The sequence below is a fragment of the Stegostoma tigrinum genome, chromosome 16 (assembly GCF_030684315.1).
Source record: "Stegostoma tigrinum isolate sSteTig4 chromosome 16, sSteTig4.hap1, whole genome shotgun sequence".
Lineage (NCBI taxonomy): Eukaryota > Metazoa > Chordata > Chondrichthyes > Orectolobiformes > Stegostomatidae > Stegostoma > Stegostoma tigrinum.
The window spans coordinates 67695476-67718167 of record NC_081369.1 but is presented as its reverse complement, the minus strand read 5'-3'; the positions used below and the strand labels follow the sequence as shown (position 1 = coordinate 67718167).

General features: G+C 42.8%; 1 protein-coding gene across 3 annotated transcripts in view; it reads right to left on the bottom strand.

Annotated features, from left to right (window-relative positions):
* Positions 1–10910: 10910 nt before the first annotated feature.
* The window catches only part of sntb2 (syntrophin, beta 2), a 62241-nt gene continuing 50459 nt past the window's right edge, over positions 10911–22692 (bottom strand). The window contains exons 6-7 of one of the 3 annotated variants that reach the window (XM_048546533.2): positions 19339–19526; positions 10911–14429 (exon numbers count right to left, since the gene is read on the bottom strand). In XM_048546533.2, the coding sequence (XP_048402490.1) occupies positions 14337–14429; positions 19339–19526 (281 nt within the window). In that variant the 3' untranslated portion in view covers positions 10911–14336. Of the gene's footprint in view, positions 14430–14456; positions 16022–19338; positions 19527–22692 lie in introns of those variants that run through there. The other 2 variants (XM_048546531.1, XM_048546534.2) reach the window with 2 other exon arrangements.

Sequence of the window (22692 nt, the reverse complement as noted above, 5' to 3'; positions counted from 1 at the left end):
CCTAATGTGGCTGAGTTAACTACATTGGCAGGCAGGGCGTTCCACGCCCTTACCACTCTGAGTAAAGAATCTGCCTCTGACATCTGTCTTAAATCTATTACCCCTCAATTTGTAGCTATGCCCCCTTGTACAAGCTAAAGTCATCATCTTCGGAAAAAGGCTCTCACTGTCCACACTATCTAATCCTCTGATCATCTTGTATTTCTCTATTATATCCCCTCTTAGCCTCCTTCTCTCTAATGAGAACAGACCCATGTCCCTCAGCCTTTCTTCATAAGCCCTTCACTCCAGATCAGGCAACATCCTGGTAAATCTCCTCTGCAGCTTTCCAATGCTTCCACGTCCTTCCTGTAATGGGGCGACCAGAACTGCATGCAATATTCCACGTGAGGCCGCACTAGTGTTTTGTACAGTTGCAGCATGACATCACGGCTCCGGAACTCAATCCCTCTACCAATAAAACCTAACCTACTGTAAGCCTTCTTAACAGCAGCATCAACCTGGATGGCAACTTTCAGGGATCTATGTACAAAGACACCAAGATCCCTCTGCTCATCCACACTACCAAGAATCTTTCCATTGACCCAGTATTCTGCCTTCCTATTATTCTTCCCAAAGTGAATAACCTCACATTTATCTACATTGAACTTCATTTTCCACTTTTCAGCCCAACTCTGCAGTTTATCCAAGTCTCCCTGCAACCTGCGACATTCTTCCACACTGCCCACCACTCCACCAACTTTAGTGTCATCTGCAAACTTACTAACCCATCCACCTATGCCTGCATCCAAATCATTTATAAAAATGACAAACAGCAGTGGTCCCAAGACAGATCCTTGTGCACACCACTAGCAAATTGACTCCAGGCTGAATACTTTCCATCAACCACCCCTTGTTGCCTTCTTACAGAAAGCCAGTTTCTAATCCAAATTGCTAAATCTCCCTCAATCCCTTGCCTCCGCATTTTCTCCAATAGCCTACCATGTGGAACCTTATCAAAGGCATTACTGAAGCCCATGTACACCACGTCAACTGCCCTTCCCTCATCCACATGCTCGGTCACCTTCTCAAAAATTCAATGAGGTTTGTGAGACACGACCTGCCCTCGACGAATCCATACTGACTATCTCCAATCAAATTGTTGCTTGCTAGATGATTATAAATCCTCTCTCTTCTAATCCTTTCCAAAACCTTTTCTACAACAGACATAAGGCTCACAGGTCTATAATTACCTGGGTCATCTCTACTGCCCTTCTTGAACAAGGGCACAACATTTGCAATCCTCCAGTCCTCTGGTACTAAACCTGTAGACAACGAGGACTCAAAGATCAAGGCTAAAGGCTCCGCCACCACCTCCCTAGCTTCCCAGAGAATCCTCAGAAAAATCCCATCTGGCCCAGGGTATTTATCTACCTTCTAGAATTGATAACATCTCCTCCTTACGAACCTTAATCCTTTCAATTCTAGTAGCCTGTAACTCAGTCTTCTCCTCTACAATATTCTCCTGTTCCTCAGTGAAAACAGATAAGAAATAGTCATTTAGCACCTCTCCGATCTCCACAGGGTCCACACACATCTTCCCACTTCTGTCTTTGACTGGCCCTATTCCTACCCTGGTCATGCTCTTATTCTTCACATACCTATAGAAAGCTTCAGGGTTCTCCTTTATTCCACCTGCCAATGTCTGTTCACGTCACCTCCTTGCTCTTCTTAACTCTCCCTTTAAGTCCTTCCTAGCTAATCTGTAACTCTCCATCACCACACTTGAACCATCTCGTCTCAACGTCACATAAGCCTCCCTCTTCTGCTTAACAAGAGATACAATTTCTTTAGTAAACCACGGTTCCCTTGCCTTATCTCTTCCTCTGTACCTGACAGGGACATACCTATCAAGGACATGCAATATCTGTTCCTTAAACCAGCTCCATATTTCGATTGTCCCCATCCCCTGCATTTTGTTACTCCATTCTATGCCTCCTAAGTCTTGCCTAATCACATTATAATTGCCCTTCCCCCATCTATAACTCTTGCCCTGTGGCATGTTCCTATCCCTTTCCATCGCTGAACTAAACATAACGAATTATGGTCACTCTCTCCAAAGTGCTCACCTACCACTAAATCAAACACCTGACCTGGTTCATTACCAAGTACCAGATCCAGTGTGGCCTCCCCTCTTGTCGGCCTTTCGACATACTGTGTCAGAATTGGACAAAAACTGATCCATCTGACGTACTAGAGTTGTGGCATTTAGTAGTGGAATTTAAATTCAGTAAAATATCTGGAATTAAGAATCTAACGATGACCGTGAATGTATTGTTGATTATGAGAGAAAATCCCATGTGGTTCATTAATGTCCTTTAGGGAAGAAAACTGCCATCCTTCCCTTGTGCCCCAAGACCCACAGCATTGTGGTTGACTCTGAACTGCCTTCTGGGCATTAGGGATGGGCAATAAATGCTGCCTGGCCAGTGATACCCTCATCCTGTGAATTAATAAAAGGGAAAAAAAAACTTCCTACGTGTCTGGTATGACTCCAACCCCCGGAGAGTTTGCCCTCTGATACCCATTGATTCCAGTTTTGATAGGGCTCCTTGATGACACAACCAGTTGAATGCACCCTTGTTGTCAAGGGCTGCCCTCTCACCTCACCTCTGGAAGTCAGCATTTTGTCCATGTTTGAAGCCTAACTGGGCTTCATGGAACATGGACTGCATGTTAGCACTGTTGATGATGCCTTCCATCACTGTACTCACAATCAAGAGTAGGCTGATGGGGCTGTAATCGTCCAGATTGGATTGTCTTACCATTCACGTACAGGACATACTTGGGCCATTTTCCATATTGTTGGGTAGATACCAATGTTGTAACTGTACTGGAACAGCTTGGCTTGGACAGTGGTAAGTTTTGGAGCACAAGTCTTCAATTCTATTGCCAGGGCTTTACAGTATTCAGCGTCTCCAATGATTTTTGGATATCACATGGAGTGAATCAAACTGGCTAAGATTTATCTGTAAATCCTGGGGATCACTGGAAGAGGCTGACATGGATTCTGGCTATAGATTGTGGCAAATGCTTCAGCCTCGTCTTTTGCACTGATATGTTGGGCTCTTCCATCATAGAGGATGGGACTTTTGTACAGGCATAATAAAGGTACAGCTATAATTACCGGCAGCTTGAATTTTCATCTGGGTTAGGCAAATCAAATCAGTGACAACACTACAGAGGGGGGAATCCCAGGACTGTGCACTGGATCATTTTCTGGATCAATACATCGAGGAACCAACCAGAGAACATGTCAGTTTGAGATATTTAGCTCAGGGTGTGGATGAGGTTATAGATGTGCTCAACGAGCCAGCAGGTTTGGTTGCAAACATTGTTACCTATCAGGGTGACATCACCAGTGCACTGCCAGTGAAGTGTTGGTGTTGTGTCCCACTTGTTATTTATGTGCCTCGGTTTGCTGGGGTGGTTGGTATTACTTCCAGTTTTGTTCCTCCGTGGTTTGTACACAGGATCTAATTCAATGTGTTTGTTGGAGTTCCAGTTGGAATACTGGGCCTCCAGGAATTCCCTGGCATGTCTCTGTTTGGCTTGTGCAATTATGGATGTTGTGGATGTGTTGTCCCAGTCAAACCCACGTCCATTGTTGTCCATGTGTAGTGAGAATTGGTTGTGTCTCCCAGTGGCTAGTTGGTGTTCATGTATCGGTATTATCAATTTTCTTTGGGTTTGGAGCTTGTAGTGTTTTTTTTTAAAACAGTCCTTGCATGGTATTTTGTATATTACCCCAGTTTTGCTGGATCCTTTACGTATGTCAGTAGCTGTTGTAGGGTGGTTGTTGGTTTGTGGGCTACCCTGATACCCCATTTCAACCAAACCCACCAGCTCAGCGAGCAAGTCTACAACTTTACAGAACACACCATCCCAGTCTGAATATTGTGCAGTAAGAGGTCAGTAATTTGACCAAAAAAAATGTAGAGACCTGAAGATTGGGAGCAGTTTAGATTTTAGCAAAAGAAGACAAAGGGATTAAGAAACAAAAAAATAGTATGAGAGAAGCTTGCAGGATCATGCAAACTGATTGTCAAAGCTTCTGTAAGTTCAAGAGAAAAAGATTAGCACAAAGAAATGTAGGTCCCTTAATTTCAGAATTCATAATGAGGCACAAATTAAATATACATATTGGTAGAAGGGAGGCAATGGCCTTGTGGTGTTATTGCTGGACTATTAAATCCAAAGACTCATAACATTCTGAGGATCTGGATTCAAATCCGGCCATGGTAGATGGCGGAATGCGAATTCAATAAAATATCCAGAATTAAGAATCTAACATAAGTCCATTGTCAATTGTTGGAAAAACTCACCTGGTTCACTAATGCCCTTTAGGGAAGGAAACTGCCACCCTTACCTGGTCTAGCCTACATGTGACTCCAGACGCACAGCAATGTGGTTGACTTCTAACTGCCCTCTGGGCAATTGGGAATAGGCAATAAATGCTACCTGGCCAGTGACACCCTCATCCAGTGAATGAATAAAATAAAAGTTCCGTGTTCACAAAGGAGGTAAAAATCATATCCTAAAAATGAAGAACACAGGGTATAGCGAGAGGGTGGAAATAAGGAAAGCAGTATTGGTGTTGGGAAAATTTATGGGCTAAGAAACCAGTTATATGTCCAGGGACTGATAGTCTACATATCAGAGTACTTAAGAAAATGGCCCTAGAAATAACTGATGCATTCAGACATCTCCCTGAGATTCTTTAGACTCTGGAACAGTTCCTTTGGATTGGAACGTAGCTAGTGTAATCCCACTGTTTTGAAAAGGAGGTAGAGAACAAACAGAATGATAGATCAGTGAGCCTGACAGTCGTAGGAAAAATGCTCAAGATCGTTATAAAAGATTAAAGAGAACAGTTGGGAAAAAAAAGTGACAAGACAGGGTCAGCATTGAAACATCAGCCTTCCTGCTCCTAAGATGCTGCCTGGCCTGCTGTGTTCATCCAGCTCCACACTTTGTTATCTAGGGTCGGTATTGATTTATGAAAGGGAATTCATGTTTGACAAATCAGTAGGAATTCTTAGAGGGTGTAGTGAATAGAGTTGATGTGGGGAGCCAGTAGGTGTGTGTTATTTGGACATTCAGAAGGCCTTTGACAAAATCCCACATAAGGGATTAATGTGTAAAATTAAAGCACATGGGATTGGGGGTAGTCTTCTAAGATGGATAGAAAACTGGTTAGCAAAATGCAAACAGTCAGAATAAATGAGTCTGTTTCCAGTTGGTGGGAAGTAGAGTACTTCCTAGGCTCCTACAGTTCATCATGTCTTCGCTTGCCTTATTTGTCCTGCCCAAGTGCATCACCCTGACATTTATCCCAATTGAATTCAATTTGCCACTGAACAGCCCATCTGACCAGCCTGTCTACATCCTCCTGTATTCTAAGGCTATCCTCCTCACTATTTACCACCAACCAATTTTTATATTGTCTGCAGTCTTCCTTGTCTACTGCACCCATGTCCGTCATTATATTGTACATCACAGTGAAGTGCCAGATATAAATTTGTCTACGATCATGAGGCGCAGAGTTGGTCACAAGATCATTAGATTCAGGAGTAGGTATCTGGCCCACTTAATGGTACAGCAGGCAAAATAAGATCATAGACAATCTGGTTAAGTCCAGGCCTCATCTGTCCACCCCCACATAATCCTCAGATGGCTTATCAATAAAAAAATCTATTTCAGGTGGAGTTAGATTTATGATGCAACATTTACTGCTCTTTGGGAAAAGAACCCCAAAGACTAACAGCTGAGTAAACTTCTCATCATCTATATCTTTAAGTTGAGACCCATCAGTTCTAAATTGTGGCGAGTTCTAAATCCCTCATGATAGAAAACATCCTACGCTGTCAAGCCGATCAGAATTTTATTTCTTTGAAATCATCTGGTTGACCAATACCTTTTCAGGAAGTGTCTGGCCCAAATGTGACCTCAGACCAGTAACAACGTAATTGACTCTTACTGGCCTCTGAAATGGTCTAGCATGACATTATTGTATCACAGTCAGAGATATACAGCTGGAAAAAACCCTTCGGCCCAACTCATCCGTGCTGACCAAATATCCTAAATAAGACTATTGCTTTTTGACAGCATTTGACCCATATCCCTCTAAACTTTTATTCATATACCTATCCAGATACCTTTTAAATGTTGTAACTGTACCAGCTTCCAACATTTCCTCTGGCAGTTCATTCCATACACACACCATCCTCTGCATGAAACATTGCCTCTTCGCTCCCTTTTAAATCTTGCCCCTCTTAGCTTAAATCTGTGCCCCCTCCAGTTTTGAACACCCCACCCCAGGGAAAAGACCTGACTATTCACTGTATCCATGCCCATCATGATCTTATAAACCTTGAGAAGGTCACTCCTCAGCCCTCAATGCTCCATGGCAAATAGCCCCAGCCTATTCAGCTTCCTGCTACAGCTCAAACCCTCCAATCCTGGATACATCTTTGTAAACCTTTTCTGAACCTATTCAAGTTTAACAACATCATTGCCAGAGCAGGGGGGCCCAAAATGCACACAGTATTCCAAAAGTGGCCTCACTAATATCCTGTACAGCTGGAACATGACCACGCAACCCCTGTACTCAATGCACTGACTAATAAAGGCAAAACATACCAAATGCCATATTCACTATCCTGTCTACCTGGGACTCTACTTTCAAAGAACTGTGAACCCGCACTCGAAGGTCTCTTTGTTCAGCAACACTCCTTAGGAGCTTGCCATTTAAGTCCTGATTTAACTTTCCAAAATGGTGTTATGGGAGTGAAAATCCCCAACCAGGGACGAAGACTCAGGAGGCAAAAAGGATTCAGGCATGCAGCAGTCTTTATTCTTTTTCAAACAACAACCGTTTAATGCAGGAAGGGGGCCAAAAACTTCTCCAAATCTGGCCTCTACATGAGAGCCTGTCATTCTCTTAATCTTTGGCTCAAATTGGAAGACAGATCAATGAAACACTAGTTTTTACAGTGAAATACAGCATTTTTATATTTTACAATAATCACTTACAACATGGTCACTGTGTCCTTCCCTTTACCCAATACAGCCAATCCTGTGAAACACCTAATCAATGATGGACACTGCTGTGGACTGCCTTAGGTTCCCACGGTCTCCTGATGTTTAACAGACATTGTAATCCCCAGGTATTGAGATCTTTATATTCATTCTATTAATTCACATTCCAAAGCTCCTAGCTGTCCTCCTTCAAACACATCCCAGATTTGTTTAACTCTAAGGACTGCTCAAATTCTGTTGCCCATTGTATTCCTTGCTATCTCTAGCAAAATTCTGTTACTCCTGTTATATTTTCCCACTGTTATGCTAAGATTCATGATATTAATTTCTATTATAAAGTTAGAAATAAGTATTAGAGCTACGTCTACCTTTGCATTCTAATGAGATATCAATGTATCTAGTTGTATACTTGTATCTACAATTACATTGAGATCTATTGCTGTGATTCTCTGAAAAATCTTTAATTAGAACCTATTTCTTAATATTGTGAATAAATAAAAAAAGCAAAATAGCTGCACAATGAGACATTAAATGTCTTCAAGGCAGAGATCAGTAAATTCTTGATCTCACAAGGAATCAAGGGCTACGGGGAGAGTGCAGGGAAGTGGAGATGAAATGCCCATCAGCCATGATTTAAATGGTGGAGTGGACTTGATGGGCCAAATGGCCTTACTTACACTCCTATGTCTTATGATCTTATGGAGTTAGGCTGACAGATTTATTGTCCTTATTCTGACTGACTCTTTTCACCTAATGGAATTACATCCTTTCTTTAATGAGGCTGGAATCAATCACTTGTTGCAGTTTAATTAATTAGTTTAATCCTTTAGATTTTTATAAGTCACTGTCCCACTAGTTCATTTGTGTTTGTCACAAATTTTCAGACTGTCTTTATCACAAAGTCCTCACAGCTGCTGGTCTCACAATCCTCCCTTTTGCCTTGGAATAACCCTTTCTCAAAGATGAACCACTGTTTCACTTAAATGCTGAAGCAGGTTTTTAATTCTGTTTTACTCAGTTTGTCCACTATTTTGTGTCTCAAACATGGGCAGTTCTTACAGGTATCATCTGCAGGTTTACTAACCTGCGAACCTCCTATGTTCACATCAACTCATTTATATAAAATGACAAAAAGCAGTGGACCCGGAACTGATCCTTGTGATACACCGCTGACCAGAGGCCTTCAGTCCGAAAGGCAACCCTCAGTCTTCTTCCTTCGAGCCCATTCTGTAGCCAAATACCTATTTCTCCCAGTATTCCATGTGATCTAACCTTGCTAACCAGTCCACCATGAAGAACCTTATTGAACGCCTTACTGAAGTCCATAAAAATGTCTGCAAATTGCTAAAATGTCTAAGGAGCGAAACTGAACAGACCATCTGCATGGAGCAAGACACTGAAAACACTGGCAGATTTGAGTTTACCAATCATGTAAAATCTTCCTAATATCTGAGAGCTACAGCCAAAATTGGGAGAGCTGTCTCTCAGATTAGTCAAGCAACATTACACAATCATACAATACAGAACAGGCCCTTCAGCACATCAAGTCTGTACCACCAAAAATACACTAATACCTACACAAATCCCACTTTCCCCACACTAGGTGCAGAGTCTTGAATATTAAAACACTTCAAGAGTCACCTCAACATAGTCATTCTCACAGAATCACATCTTATTAAGTGTCCCAGACGCTTGGATCACCATCCCTGGAAGCGTCCTGTCCTACGGTTGTACTAACTGGATGCAGCAATGGTGTTCTCCTGGCCCAGGGTGGATCAATAGCAAGGGTAGCTTTAGGGTAAGGAACTTGGGATGGAGATGAGGAGAAATTTCTTCACCTAGGATGGTGAATCTATGATATTCTCTACCACTTGCTATATACAGCAAGTCACTAAATAAGTTTTAAAAGAGGAGTAGACTTCTTGAAGCAAAGGCAGAGGTATAGGGAGAGAGCAGTCAGTGGTAATCGCTTGATAACAACTGCCCAAGTAAAAAAAATCCATGTCACTGGTCACGGGCTCTATTTTTCTCCAGGTAAACACCTTGTGTGGGACACCTTTTAAATATGGGAATGCTGTCATACTGTGCTTGGTAGAAGGTGGATCCAGTTCCAATGGCAAGGAAACCTCGATGGCTGGGGATCTCCCAATTGGTGCAGCCTCCATCCACCAGTGCAGCTGGCTGGTTCCTCCCCTCTGACTTGATCATCATGAGTGGGGCTGCCAGGAGATTTATAATGGCCTAACTTATGGGATAAACAGAATATGCACATCTGTCCACCACAGCAAGTTAGCTATCAGAGAAAAGAGGGAGAGGACTAGATTAGATTCCCTGCAGTGTGGAAACAGGCCCTTCGGCCCAACAAGTCCACACTGCCCCTTGAAGCATCCTACCCAGACCCAACCCCCTATAACCCACACACCCCTGAACACTACGGGCAATTTAGCATGGCCAATTCACCTAACCTGCACATCTTTGGACTGTGGGAGGAAACCGGAGCACCTGGAGGAAACCCACGCAGACACAGGGAGAATGTGCAAACTCCACACAGACAGTCGCCCGAGGCTGGAATTGAACTCAGGGCCCTGGTGCTGTGAGGCTGCAGTGCTAACCACTCAGCCACTGTGCAGCTCCTATTATGGTACGGAGAATATGATGTAGAATAACAAATGGCTCAATGAACCAAATGGCCTACTCCTATCTGCTAGATAAGGCAGGAATAGGTGCAGTTACCTCTCAAACTGAACAGATGCCCCTCACTTTGATTCAAATGGGGGCACTGTTTTTAGTTTTATTTCTGTTCACTCATCTCCTCTGACACAGAACCTTCATTACCTTTTCACTGTGAATTAATCATCTTGAGCTGATCAATTCATTTTGACATTTAAGAGAGAAATATAACAGAAGAAGCCAATTATCCTGAGCTGTTCTGTGCTAAACTATCTTCACTAATCTCCCTTTCTAGTACATGGTCCATTGCCATGAATAGTCACATTTCAAGTGCTCATCCAAGTATTTTTTTTTCGTGGCCTCTCAATCATTGCATGTCCCACCAATCCACATCCTTAGGGCTATCACTGACCAGAAACTTAATTCATCCAGCCACAACACACAGCAGCTGCAACTGCAACTGCAGGTCACAGACAGTCAATTTTGTGGCAAATAGCTCACCTTCTGACTCCCCAGAGCTGATCCATTATCTACAAGTCATAAGATCTGAGGGAATATTTTCCACTTACCTGGACAAGTGTAGCTCCAGATTAAAAACACTCAAGAAGCTCCATGTCCTCTGGACCAAAACAGCCTATTTGATTGGCAATAGATCCAGTACACTCAATATTCACCCCTGCTGGTGCACAGTGGTTGCTCGTGCATCACAGAAGAGGAACTGCAGCAACTCAGCAAGGCTTCTTCAATGACATCTTCTAAACCACAACCGCTGGCATCTAGAAGGACAAAAGCAACTGAGGCATGGGAACGCCATCAATTGCAAGTGATCCTCCAGGGCACAGACCATCATAACATGGAATTGTAATGTAATTCATCATCTTTCCATGAGTTAAAAATCATGGAACTCTCAACAACATTTTGGGGTTCAATTACACCATGCCAACAAGTGGTTCAAGGCCGTATCACACCGCTACCCTAAGGTTAATTATAGAGTGACAATGCTGGTCCTGCTGGTGACACCCTACTTCCCATGAAAAGTAATGGACAAAGTCCCCACCACGTTTCTTTCCCCATTGACCGAGACCTTGTCATCATACCCAAAAAGACCATTTCAAAATACAGCAATAAAATTTTAAAAACATGATTACAGCACAAAAAAGTAAAATGGATAATTTTATTCATACACATGTACACAGAATTGCCACTGCAGATCCAGTATAGATACAATCCTTTGTCTATAATACAAGTGGGGGAATGCCCAAGGACAGCTTGGCCCTGGTGGGACAGTCACTTTGGTATGTCAGTCAATGATTAAAGAGAATCACCAGCAGTCAGTTACAAAAATAGAACTTAATTGGCAAGAGAATGTAGCTCGAAATTCAGGAGCAGATTATGCCACTATTGAATATGAAGGTCAGTCAGACCTGACTAAACACAGTGTTAGGTCAAAGCAACCTCTTCCCAGGACACAGTTCAATTTCCAGTCCTCTGGCTGGACATATTTTGGAAATGCTGTGAGACTCTGGGCTCCCATACAGGTGCTATTTAGCTCCAAGTTGTCCTCAGATATCACGCGCACGCAGCTAGCAGGTTGTCCTTATCCATTCGGCAGTGTACACTTGCTGAAATATTGATTTGCAATGCACACATTTCAACATATAGGTTACTCTCCCAACTGAAAATGACTACCTTGCAAATCTGTGGGTTTGAGCTCCATTTCTACAGCAAGCATTAAAAGCAAGGCTGTATTAGCTACCTGAGTAATGAAAACAAAATACTGCAAATATCGATGAGAAAGAGAAAATGCTAGGGGGAGATAAAAAAAACACTCTGGCAGTTTCTGTGGGCAGGGTTAATGTTGAATCCAAAATGATTTTAGAATTTTCATTAACTCAGTTTCTCTCTCCATGGAAGCTGCCAGACATACTCAGTTTCTCCACTGTTTTGTTTTTAAGTTTAGTTACCTGAGCAGGTGGTGATTTGGACAATAAGAAATCAAATTGCTTATGACAGCAATGAACAGTTCAAGCATGAGGGGCACATCAGGAGATATGTAAAGTGCAGAGTTATTGTAGTGTTAACCATGATACAAACCAGCTTGTTCTACTGGAAGGTGCCATAATGAGAATGGAGTCCGGACACTTCTATCTGAGCACAGGTTGGAACTTACAGTCAATATTAGACTTCTTTTAAATAAAAAGATCAGACCCAAGTTTTCTTCCAATTGTACTACAAATGCTTCAAATTTAAAGTGAACAAAACTCGTCAATCAAGCAGCAAATTTAAAATAGCTTTTCTCCCCCCATTAAGTTCACAAACTAGACTGTATAAATTGCTCATATACATTGGGCAAAACATAACATGTGAGGGAAACATCGCAACTTTTAATGTGACTCATTCATACTCTTAGTCCATTGAATCCAAAAATATGCAGTAGGTCAGAGTGAGGGTAAAAATTCTTTTAAAAAGCTCAAAGTTGCAGATAAACCAGCAAAACTGATCTTCCTTGCAGAATCAAATGACCTGGTGGCAATGTTAAATGATTCTCAAGCAATAACATAGATCCCTGCTCTCGCACCATCTCCCTACCGCCTCAACTCTACCCATCCCTGGGTTCTATCCCATTGTCCGTACAGGACACCCACCGTGGCCTCAGGTTCCGAAGACCTCTGCTGTAATACCAAATGGTAACAGAGTACAGTACAGTCAGGATTTAAGACCTCGAACTGTAACTGAATTGTTCAACCTGCAAATTTGCATCTGGTTTGCATATTCTACAATATGGCTTTAAAACAGTCAGAAAGCCAGGTGTGGTGCATTTGTCCACAACCCAGCATTATACACAGAATGTGCAACCTTTAAGCCTCCAACAGTCAGCGTACCTTATCATATAGATTCAGCAAACAACTCAGTAATGTGAGCTCAAGACTGGATTCCGAATTTGCCCTTTAGAAAGGGAACCTCTAGGTTACAGAAGGCAACCATGCAGTTCATCCTGTCTGTGCCACCTAATCTTGATTCTGCAGTGCTATTTATAAAAAGCACAAACGTATTTAAAATCACACAGCAGGATTCAAGATCATTACACCCAGTAACAGCACCAGGCTGTTCTCCTACTGGGCCAACACACTGAGGGACATGCAATCTGTGTACAATTATAAACAACCCTCTGTTCATAAATAGAACACCTAGAGTGTGGAAATAGGCCATCCCACCACACTATCCCTGTTACTCTACATTTCCTATGGCTAATTCACATAGTCTACACATTAGTGGACACTATGGCCAATTTATCATGGCCAATCCACCTAATATGCACATCTTTGAACTGTGGGAGGAAACTGGAGCATTCGGAAGAAACTCATGGGGAAAATGTGCAAACTCCACACAGACAATTGCCTTAGGTGGAACTGAACCCAGGTCCCTGGCGCTGTGAGGCAGCAGCGCAGCAGAGGCCAGTGCAAAGGAAGACGACCTCCTCCCTATCCACACCACGGCAAAGAGCTAGTCAGAGGCAGACACTGTGGTGGGAAAACGAGGGGAAATTTGTGGCATATATTCATAGTTGTTCCAGATAGGTCTACTATTTTTTTTTTAAAAAGTGTGAACAGCTTTCCCTCCTCATCCAGTGGCCCAGAGCAGCCTGCACAACTGGTTTCATCTCCTTTCCCAGTTCAGATACTCCAATTTCATTATCAATGCCAAAAATGTGGGCTGACTTATGAGATCACGCCTCCTAGATTATACAGTACAGAGAGCCCAAACACATTTTGACATATTATTCTAAATATCTAAATGTAAGAAAACATTGAGGACTGCATGGAGGGTCAAGGCTGCTAATTTCACTGTTTTACACAAGATTAATAAAACACAAGTTCAACTGGATGTTCATATCCTCTCAGGCAACAGGCCAACCGGTTTACATTACATCCAGATGTAACAACAGCTGGGTCATGAGGCTGCTGAATTACATTTGCAGTGTGTTGAAACTCAGCTACAGAATCAAAGTTCCAGCATTATCGGAAATATCTTTGCGGTGACACTGGCCTGCTACAAGCACAGGTACATAGAATACTTTAAACATGTTTTCGACCAACATAACAACAGGAAGAATTTCAGGTAACATACCTGTTTTGCTGGTTTAAGTGACAATACTGTGCTCATTTCAGTCTTCCTGTTCCAACCACAAAAGTGGGAGTGCTGCCCAATGATTGCAAGATATTAGACCAGCAGCAGGAATAACACCAGAACCAGCTAGCATCATGATACCAAGATCTTGTAAATCAAGTTACAAAACTATATGCTCCAAAGTTAAAACTGTGTTATCTTCACAGTAAAAACAACCGTAAAAATTTGTGAAGTTCAGTTAATAACAAAAAGGCACTTATGGCAACAAACAGCAATACTGGGAGATCTCTGTTCCACAATGAGACATATGTGAGAATCCTCCCACTCTTACAAGAGCTGTGGTCTCCCACCAGTCCTGATCTTTGCATTTTTGCAGATTACATTTTCCAACACGCTGCAATGGTCTTTGGTAATGATGAATGCACGAATCCAAAAGATTTCTTCTGGCACTTCCTTCTTCACACTAGGAGTCCCATCCGGGTCACTTTGGCTGAGAGAAATGAGTGAATAACAAAGACAGCAGGCTTCGGACATGAATGCAAATCCAGATGCTGGAAAAGGAAGAAAGAAAATTGTGGGATATATACAGAAAGCAGCAAAGACCGAAATCTACAAGAGAATAAGAAAAGGTAGGGTGGGGAGTGATCAACACAATTACAAAAGCATGTAACATGAACAAGCCATTTCAGCCCAATCACTCCATACCAGCATTTATGCTCCATCTGAGCCTCCATCCACTTTTTCCACTTGGTGTAAAAACAGATAATCTATCAGTGTACAATCCCACCTCACACTTTGAGCCAGCCCCTCCTTCAAGAGTTGGTACCAAATTGGTATTAATCAGATAATATATTAATTGCAAAAGCCCCCATTAGTAGAAAGAAAGTGCTGATGATACACAACTGAGGGGTTTTATCCAACAAGATTGAACAGACCAGATTTTATTGTTCTTTAAACATGTCTTAAACAGGTCATCAAAACAGTGAGAGAGTTTGATAAATTCAAAGTTGACAACATATTTCCATTGGTGAAGCAGACCTGAACCAGCTAATCACAGAATCCTCTCAGTGCAAAAAGAAGCCATTTAGTCCATGAGACTGCAGTGACCCTCGAAGAGTACCAACCCAAACCCATCTCTGTCACTTTATTTCCATGATCCCACATTCCCCATGGCTAATCCACCTAATCTGCACATTTTCTTTGTACTGTGGGAGGAAACCCAAACTGACACAGGAAGAGCATGCACTTTCCACACAGATAGTAACCCAAGCGTGGAATCGTACCTGGGTTCCCTGCTGTTATTGGGCAGCAGTACTGACCACAGGGCCACCTAATCAACATGAATCAAACAAATCAATTTATTCAGGAATTCACAGAAACATTTTTACCCAGAGTATTATCACAGGGATTGCCAATGTCATAGCACAGATACACTTAATAGAAAGTTCAATCTTTTACATTCACCTGAGGGACGAACGGGGTCAATCTTTCTTTGCATGATAAGCCAAACCTTGCATTCCACCTTATGTTCTCTGTGTAAATTTGCATTTAGTCTCGAAAAGATTGAACCATTTATCTGTTCCAATGATATTGGTTCAACAATGGCCTGTTTGGTTGGGCCGCGTGAGCAATTACTTGTTATAACAATTCATCAATGTACTCAAGATAATACTGACCCTCAGCCACATTTTTAGAAACTGCCATGAACGGTGCATAAATTGGCAAATTTCACTGCAGGTTTGTGGTGGCAATTGCTCCTCCAAGCCTGGTAGGCTACATCATCCCCTCAGTGGCTTTTCAATAAAGTTTCCATCTTTAGAAGATGGGTGTCACTTGGCCAGCATTACTTGCCCACCCCTAGTTAATCTTGAGAACGTGGTGGTGAGCTACCTTTTTGAACCGTTGCAGTCTACTTGTATAGGGATACCCACACGCTGTTAGGAAAAATTTCCAGCTCTTGATCCTGAAGGAACAGCAATATATTTCCAAATCAGGATGGTGTGCAGCTTGGAGAGAACCTTGTAGGCAGAGTATTGCCACCTGTCTGCTTTCCTTGTCCTTCAAGATGGTCATGATTGCAGGTTTGAGTGGTGTTGAGAAGCCTCGGTGAATTTTTGCAGTACATCTTGTGTTTGCCCACACACTACAGGGTAGATGTAGCACAATGTGATTAAATGTATACACTCTGACAGGAATAACAGACGGCAGATTATTTAATTGGTGATGTACTGGGAAGTGTATATATAATCAGTGGATCCGGATGCCCTTGGACACCAGTCAATGAAAGCAGTCAGGTGTAGCAAGTAATTAGGAAGGCAAATGGTACACTGGCCTTCATTGCAGAGAATGAGAGCACAGAAGTAGGGATGTCTTCCTGCAATTATACAGCACCTTGGCAAGATCACACCTACAGCAGTATGTGTAGTTTTGGAGTCTTTACCTCTGCCGCGGAGGGAATGCAGTCGAGGCTGACACTGTAGATGTCAGTCTGTCCCATGAGGAGAGACAGGGCCTGCATTAGAGTTTAGAAAGAGGAGAGGGGATCTAATCGAAGCAAAATTCTAACAGGGCTAGACAGACTAGACGCAAGGAGGACGTTTTCTCTGGTAGGGAGTCCATAACTAGGGATCAGTCTCAGGACACACAGAGCATTTAGGCCTGAGATGATGAAAAGTTTCATCACTCAAATGAATGGTCAATGTGTGGAATCCTCTACCAAGGAAGGCTGTGGAAGCTGGGTTACCGAATATATTCAAAAAGAGATTGATACACTTTTAGATTTTAAAGATGACAAGGGGTGCAGGTGAATGCAAGGATATAGTATTGACAGAAAGGATTAGCTACGATCATATTGAATGGCCATCAGCTGCTCCTAGTTTCTCTGCTTTAGATGGGACACTACTGCTACTACCTGAAATGTGTGTGGACGTGATACCAATCAAGTAGGTTGCTTTGTCCTGGATGGTGTCCAGCTTGAGAATGCTGTTGGAGCAGCATTCTTTCAGGAAAGTGAGAAATATTCCATCACCCTCCTGACTGGTGTCTCATGGTCAGTGGAAAGGTTTGAGAGCCTGGAAGGGAGTTCCTCACTGCCAAATTCCAGATCTCTGACCTGCTCTTGTATTCATTGCATGTATACAGCCAGTCCTGTTTCTGGTCAATGGTAACTCATAGTAATACTCGGGGATTCAGTGTTGGGAAAGTCCTTTCTCTTATTGAAGACGGTCACTGCCTTGCAGCCATGGCATGAAATGTTACTTTCCACTTGTAAGCCCAAACGTGGATATTGTCCAATTCTTGCTGTATTTGGACATGAACTGCTTCAGTATGAGGATTCACAAATGGTGAACATTGTGCAATCATCAGTCAACATTCCCACTTCTGACTTTATGATAGAGGGAAGAAGCAGGTGAAGATGGTTGGGCCTAAGACACTACCCTGAGGAACTCCCGCAGAGATGTTTGGATTGGAGATAAATAGTTTACGGTGACTCAGTGGTTAGCACTGCTGCCTCACAGCACCAGGGATCTGGATTTGATTCCACCCTTGGGCGACCATCTGTAGAGTTTGCATATGTCTGTGAGGGTTCCCTCCCACAGTCCAAAGGCATGCAGGTTAGGTGGATTGGCTGTACTAAATTGCCCCTATGCTCAGGGATGTGTAGATTAGGGGGATAGGTCTGGGTGAGATGCTCCAAGAGTCAGTGTGGACTTGTAGAGTCGAAGGACCTGTTTCCACACTGTAGGGATTCTATGATCTATGGCCTCCTTTTGTCCACATTTGAATCAAGGCTGTAAGAGCTGAACAGCCCTGGTAGAAACCAAACTGAATCTCAATAGTTAAGTCACTTCTAGGCTTGATAGCTTGACCCTGTTTCAATACTTGACTGGATTATCAAGAGTATATTGACTGGGCAGTAATCGTTTGGTTTGGATTTTCCCTGCCTTTGGCATACAGGACATACCTGGGCAATTTTCCACATTGTTGGGTAGATGCCAGGATTGTACCTGTACAGGATTGGCTTTGCTACGAGTATTTCAAATTTTGCAGCACAAATCTGCTGGGCTACATGTGGCTGCTCGAAGAATCTGCACACAATAGGCAACAGATTTGAAGGATTTTCGTCAAAGTTTTGCCATAAACAACTTTTTTTTGGAAAAAAACTCATCCACGGGATATGGCCCAAGCTGGGTAGGCCAGCAGTTATTGCTCTTCCTTAAATGCTGTTAGGAAAATGCTGATGAGCTGTCTAGTTATGGGGAGGGGATGCCCTAGTGGTATTATCGCTGGACTGTTAGCACAGAGATTCAGATAATGTTCTGGGGACCCAGGTTCGAATGCTGCCACAGCAGATAGTGGAATTTGAATTCAATAAATATCTGGAACTAAGAGTCTAATGATAGCCGTGAATTCATTGTTTATTATTGGGAAAACCCCTCTAGTTCACTAATATCCTTTGGGAAAGCAAACTGCCATCCTTATCTGGTCTGACCTACATGTGACTCCAGACCCATAGCAATGTAGTTGACTTGTAACCGCCCTCTGGGCAATTAGGGATGGGCAATAGCTGCCTAGCCAGCGACACCCTCATTCGGTGAATGAATAAAGGAAAAGGACTTGAACCACTGTTGTGCTTGAGGTGCAGGCATACCCACAATACCAAGATTGTGACCCGCGACAGTGAAGGACAGCAATAGATTTCCCAGTCAGGATGGTGAGTGGCTTGGAGGGGAACTTGCAGGGGGTGGTATCCTCACATGTCTGCTCCCCTTGTCCTTCTAGATGATAGTGGTCATGTGTTTGGATGGCGCTATCAAACAGCCTTGATGGGTTGCTGCAGTGCATCTTGTAGATGGTGCACACTGCTGCAACTCAAGTGTCTGTGCCAGAAAGAGTGACTGTAGGTGGTGTTGGAATGGGATGCCAAACAAACAGGCTATTTTATCCTGGATGGCATTGAGCTCCTTGGGCCTTATATAAATGGATGACAGGCATTGGAGACACACGAAATGAGTTTCTCGCCACAGAATTCCCAGTTTCTGCCCTGCTCTTCTAGCGACAGTATTTACAGGGGTGGTCCAGTTCAGTTTCTGGTCAATGGCAAAGCATGTTAATAGGCGTATTCAATGATGGAAATGCCATTGGTGCCAGAAGGTGACAGTCTCTTGATGAGACTGTCATTAACTGGCACATTCCAAAGTCTTTTTTAGATCCAAGGTTAACTTGTGTAAATGTGCACCTTACTGTAAGAGCATATACAAAACAATTGTTCAATTTCTCTGCAATTTTCTAGTTTCCCACAATAACATCTTTTAGCTCTGCCTTTAAAAGATCAACATTTATTTTAACTTCCAAATTACTCGGAAAGATTATGCAGAAAGCATAAAAAAGAGAGTCTCCAGTCTCCTCATATGCAGGAATGAAAGTCAAAATCATCAGATTTTATAAGCCCGTACTCACCAGTTCTCCTTCTGGCCCCCCAAAGTCCAAATAAAGCATCCTGATCCCATCATCAGCCGACATTTTCAATCTTTCAAATGGATACTGGAAGAGAGGGCTGGATGAGTCTACAGCCGAGGTGTGGGACATCACAAAACCACTTTCATAATGAATGACCAGTTTGACATCCTGTCCATTCCAAGTACATCCTATTTTAAAAAAAACACTCACTGTAGAACTAATTTTTGACAGTATTATTAATTAGAAAATATGATCAGTTCCTGCAAGTGACTGTGTGGATTCAACAGCTAAACAGGGGTAATTACATTAGTTACTAAATTACCAACTATTGAATCCACTAGATGGTAAAACTTAAGGTAATTGCCAAAAGAACATAGGGATGGTTTAGAGGAATTATCTTACATTGACAGCTATTCAAGACATAGAGGCACATAACGTGGAAATAGACCTTTTGATCCAACTCACCGCCCATCAGACGTCCAATCTAGTCCCATTTGCCAGCATTTGGCCCATAGCCCTCTAAACCTTTCCTATTCCTATACCCAACCAGGTGCCTTTTAAATGATATAATTGTACCCAACTCCATCACTTCCTCTGGTGGCTCATTCTGTAATTCCACCACCCTCTGCAAGAAAAAGTTACCCCTCAGTTCCTTTCTAAATCTTTCGCCTCTCACCTTAAACTTACACAATCTCATTTTGGACAACCCCCTCCCTAGGAAAAAGACTCGACTATTTACCCTACCCATACCCCTCATGATTTTATAAATCTCTACAAAAGTTCACACCTTAGTCTGCAAAACTCCAGGGAGAAAAGCCCCAGCTTAATCAGCCTCTCTGTACAGCTCAAACCTTCCAGTCCCTGCACCATCCTTGTAAATCTTTTCTGCACACTCAAGTTTAACAGCACCTTCCCTACAGGAATGCAACCTGAACAGAATGCAGTATTCCAAAGTAACCTCACTAATATCCTGTAAAGCTGCAAATTCAGTATGGGAGTTTGGAGGTCATGTTAGGACCAATGAGGGCAAGCCACAACTCCGCTTTCAAGAAACTATGCACCTGCACTCCAACCCTCTCCAGTTCAGCAATACTCCCCAGGGCCCTACCATTAATTGTTTAAGTCATGCCCCAGTTTGTCTTACCAAAATGCAGCATCTCTCATTTATCTAAATTAAACTCTATCTACCATTCCTTGGCCCATTGGCCCTGTTGTATTCTGATATAATCTTCTTCACTGTCTACTACACCATCAATTTTGCTGTCACCTGCAAACTTACTAACCATACCTCCCATATTCACATCCAAATCATTTATAAAATGGCAAAAAGTAATAGACCCAGCTCTGATCCTTCTGGCACACCCACAGTGCAGTTAGAAAAATCTAGGATTTTAACCCAGTGACAAGTGAAGGAACAGCAATACAGTTCCAAGTCAGGACACTGTATGGCTTGGAAGGGAATTTGCAGATGGTTGTGTTCCAATCTATCTGCTGCCCTTGTCATTCCAGATGGCTCAGCCAACAGGTTTGCAAGGTGATCTTGGAGAAGCCTTCATGGTTTGCTGCAGCGCATTTTGTTGACAATACATATTGTTGTCACCAAGTGTCAGAGGGAGTGAATGTTGGTGGTGTTAGATGGGATGCCAAAAAGTGGACTGCTTTGTCCCGGATGGTGTTGAGCTTCGAGTGCCACTCATCCAGGCAAGGGGAGGATTTCAACACTTTTGACTTGGGCCTTGGACACAGAGTGGGAAGACAGGGGGCAAGTTACTCACTTCAGAATTTGTAGCCTCTAACCTGCAGTTAGGGGTCAACAGTAACTGCCAAGACATTGATAGCAGAGAATTTAACAATGGAAATGCCCCTGAATGTCAAAAAGTAGGGGTTAGATTGTCTCTTATTGGAGATGGTCATTTCCTGGTCTTGTGTGATACGAAAGTTACTTGTTATTTAGTAATCAGCCGGAACCTGAATATCATTACAGGTCTTCTTGCATTTAGATTTTGGCTGCTTTGGTATCTGAGGAGTTGAGGATGGTGCTGTATGTTGTTAGCAGCAAACATCCCTACTGTTGGTCTTATGATGGAGGGAAAGTAATTGATGAAGCAGTTGAAGATGGAGGAGTCAAGATCCTAAGGAACTCCTGCAGAGATATCCCAAAGCTGAGATGACTCACCTCCAACAACCACAAACATCTACCTTTTAATCAAGAATGACTTCATACAACAGACAGCTTTCACCCCGATTCCCAATGGCCTCAGTTTTGTAATGGTTCCTTGATGCCCCTCAAGATTAAATAATACCACAATGTCAAGAGCAGTTATTCTCACATCACATCTTGAATTGAGGATTGGCTGTCTGACAGAAGGCAGACAGTTGGGATAAAAGGCTCTTTTTCGGAATGGCAACTGGTGACGAGTGATGTCCCACAGGGTTCAGTGTTGGGGCCGCAGCTGTTCACCTTGTATATTAATGATCTGGATGAAGGTACCGGGGGCATTCTGGCGAAGTTTGCTGATGATACAAAGATAGGTGGACAGGCAGGTAGTACTGAGGAGGTGGGGAAGCTGCAGAAAGATTTAGAAAGTTTAGGAGAGTGGTCCAGGAAATGGCTGATGAAATTCAATGTGAGTAAATGTGAGGTTTTGCACTTTGGAAAAAAGAATACAGGCATGGACTATTTTCTAAATGGTGAGAAAATTCATAAAGCAGAAGTACAAAGGGATCTGGGAGTGTTGGTCCAGGATTCTCTAAAGGTTAACTTGCAGGTAGAGTCCGTAATTAAGAAAGCGAATGTAATGCTGTCGCTTATCTCAAGAGGGTTGGAATATAAAAGCAGTGATGTGCTTCTGAAGCTTTATAAAGCTCTAGTTAGGCCCCATTTAGAATACGGTGTCCAATTTTGGGCCCCACATCTCAGAAAGGACATACTAGCCCTGGAGCGTGTCCAGTGGAGATTCACACGGATGATCCCTGGAATGGTAGATTTAACGTACGATGAACGCCAAAGATCTTGGGATTGTACTCATTAGAGTTTAGAAGGTTGAGGGGAGATCTAATAGAAACTCACAAGATAATGTATGGTTTAGAAAGGGTGGACGCTAGGAAGTTGTTTCCGTTAGGCGGGGGGAGTAGGACCTGTGGGCACAGCCTTAAAATTAGAGAGGGTAAATTTAAAACGGAAATGAGACGACATTTCTTCAGCCAGAGAGTAGTGGGCTTGTGGAATTCATTGCCATGGAGTGCAGTGGAGGCCAGGAGGTTGGATGCCTTCAAGGCAGAGATTGACAAATTCTTGATCTCACAAGGAATCAAGGGCTACGGGGAGAGTGCAGGGAAGTGGAGTTGAAATGC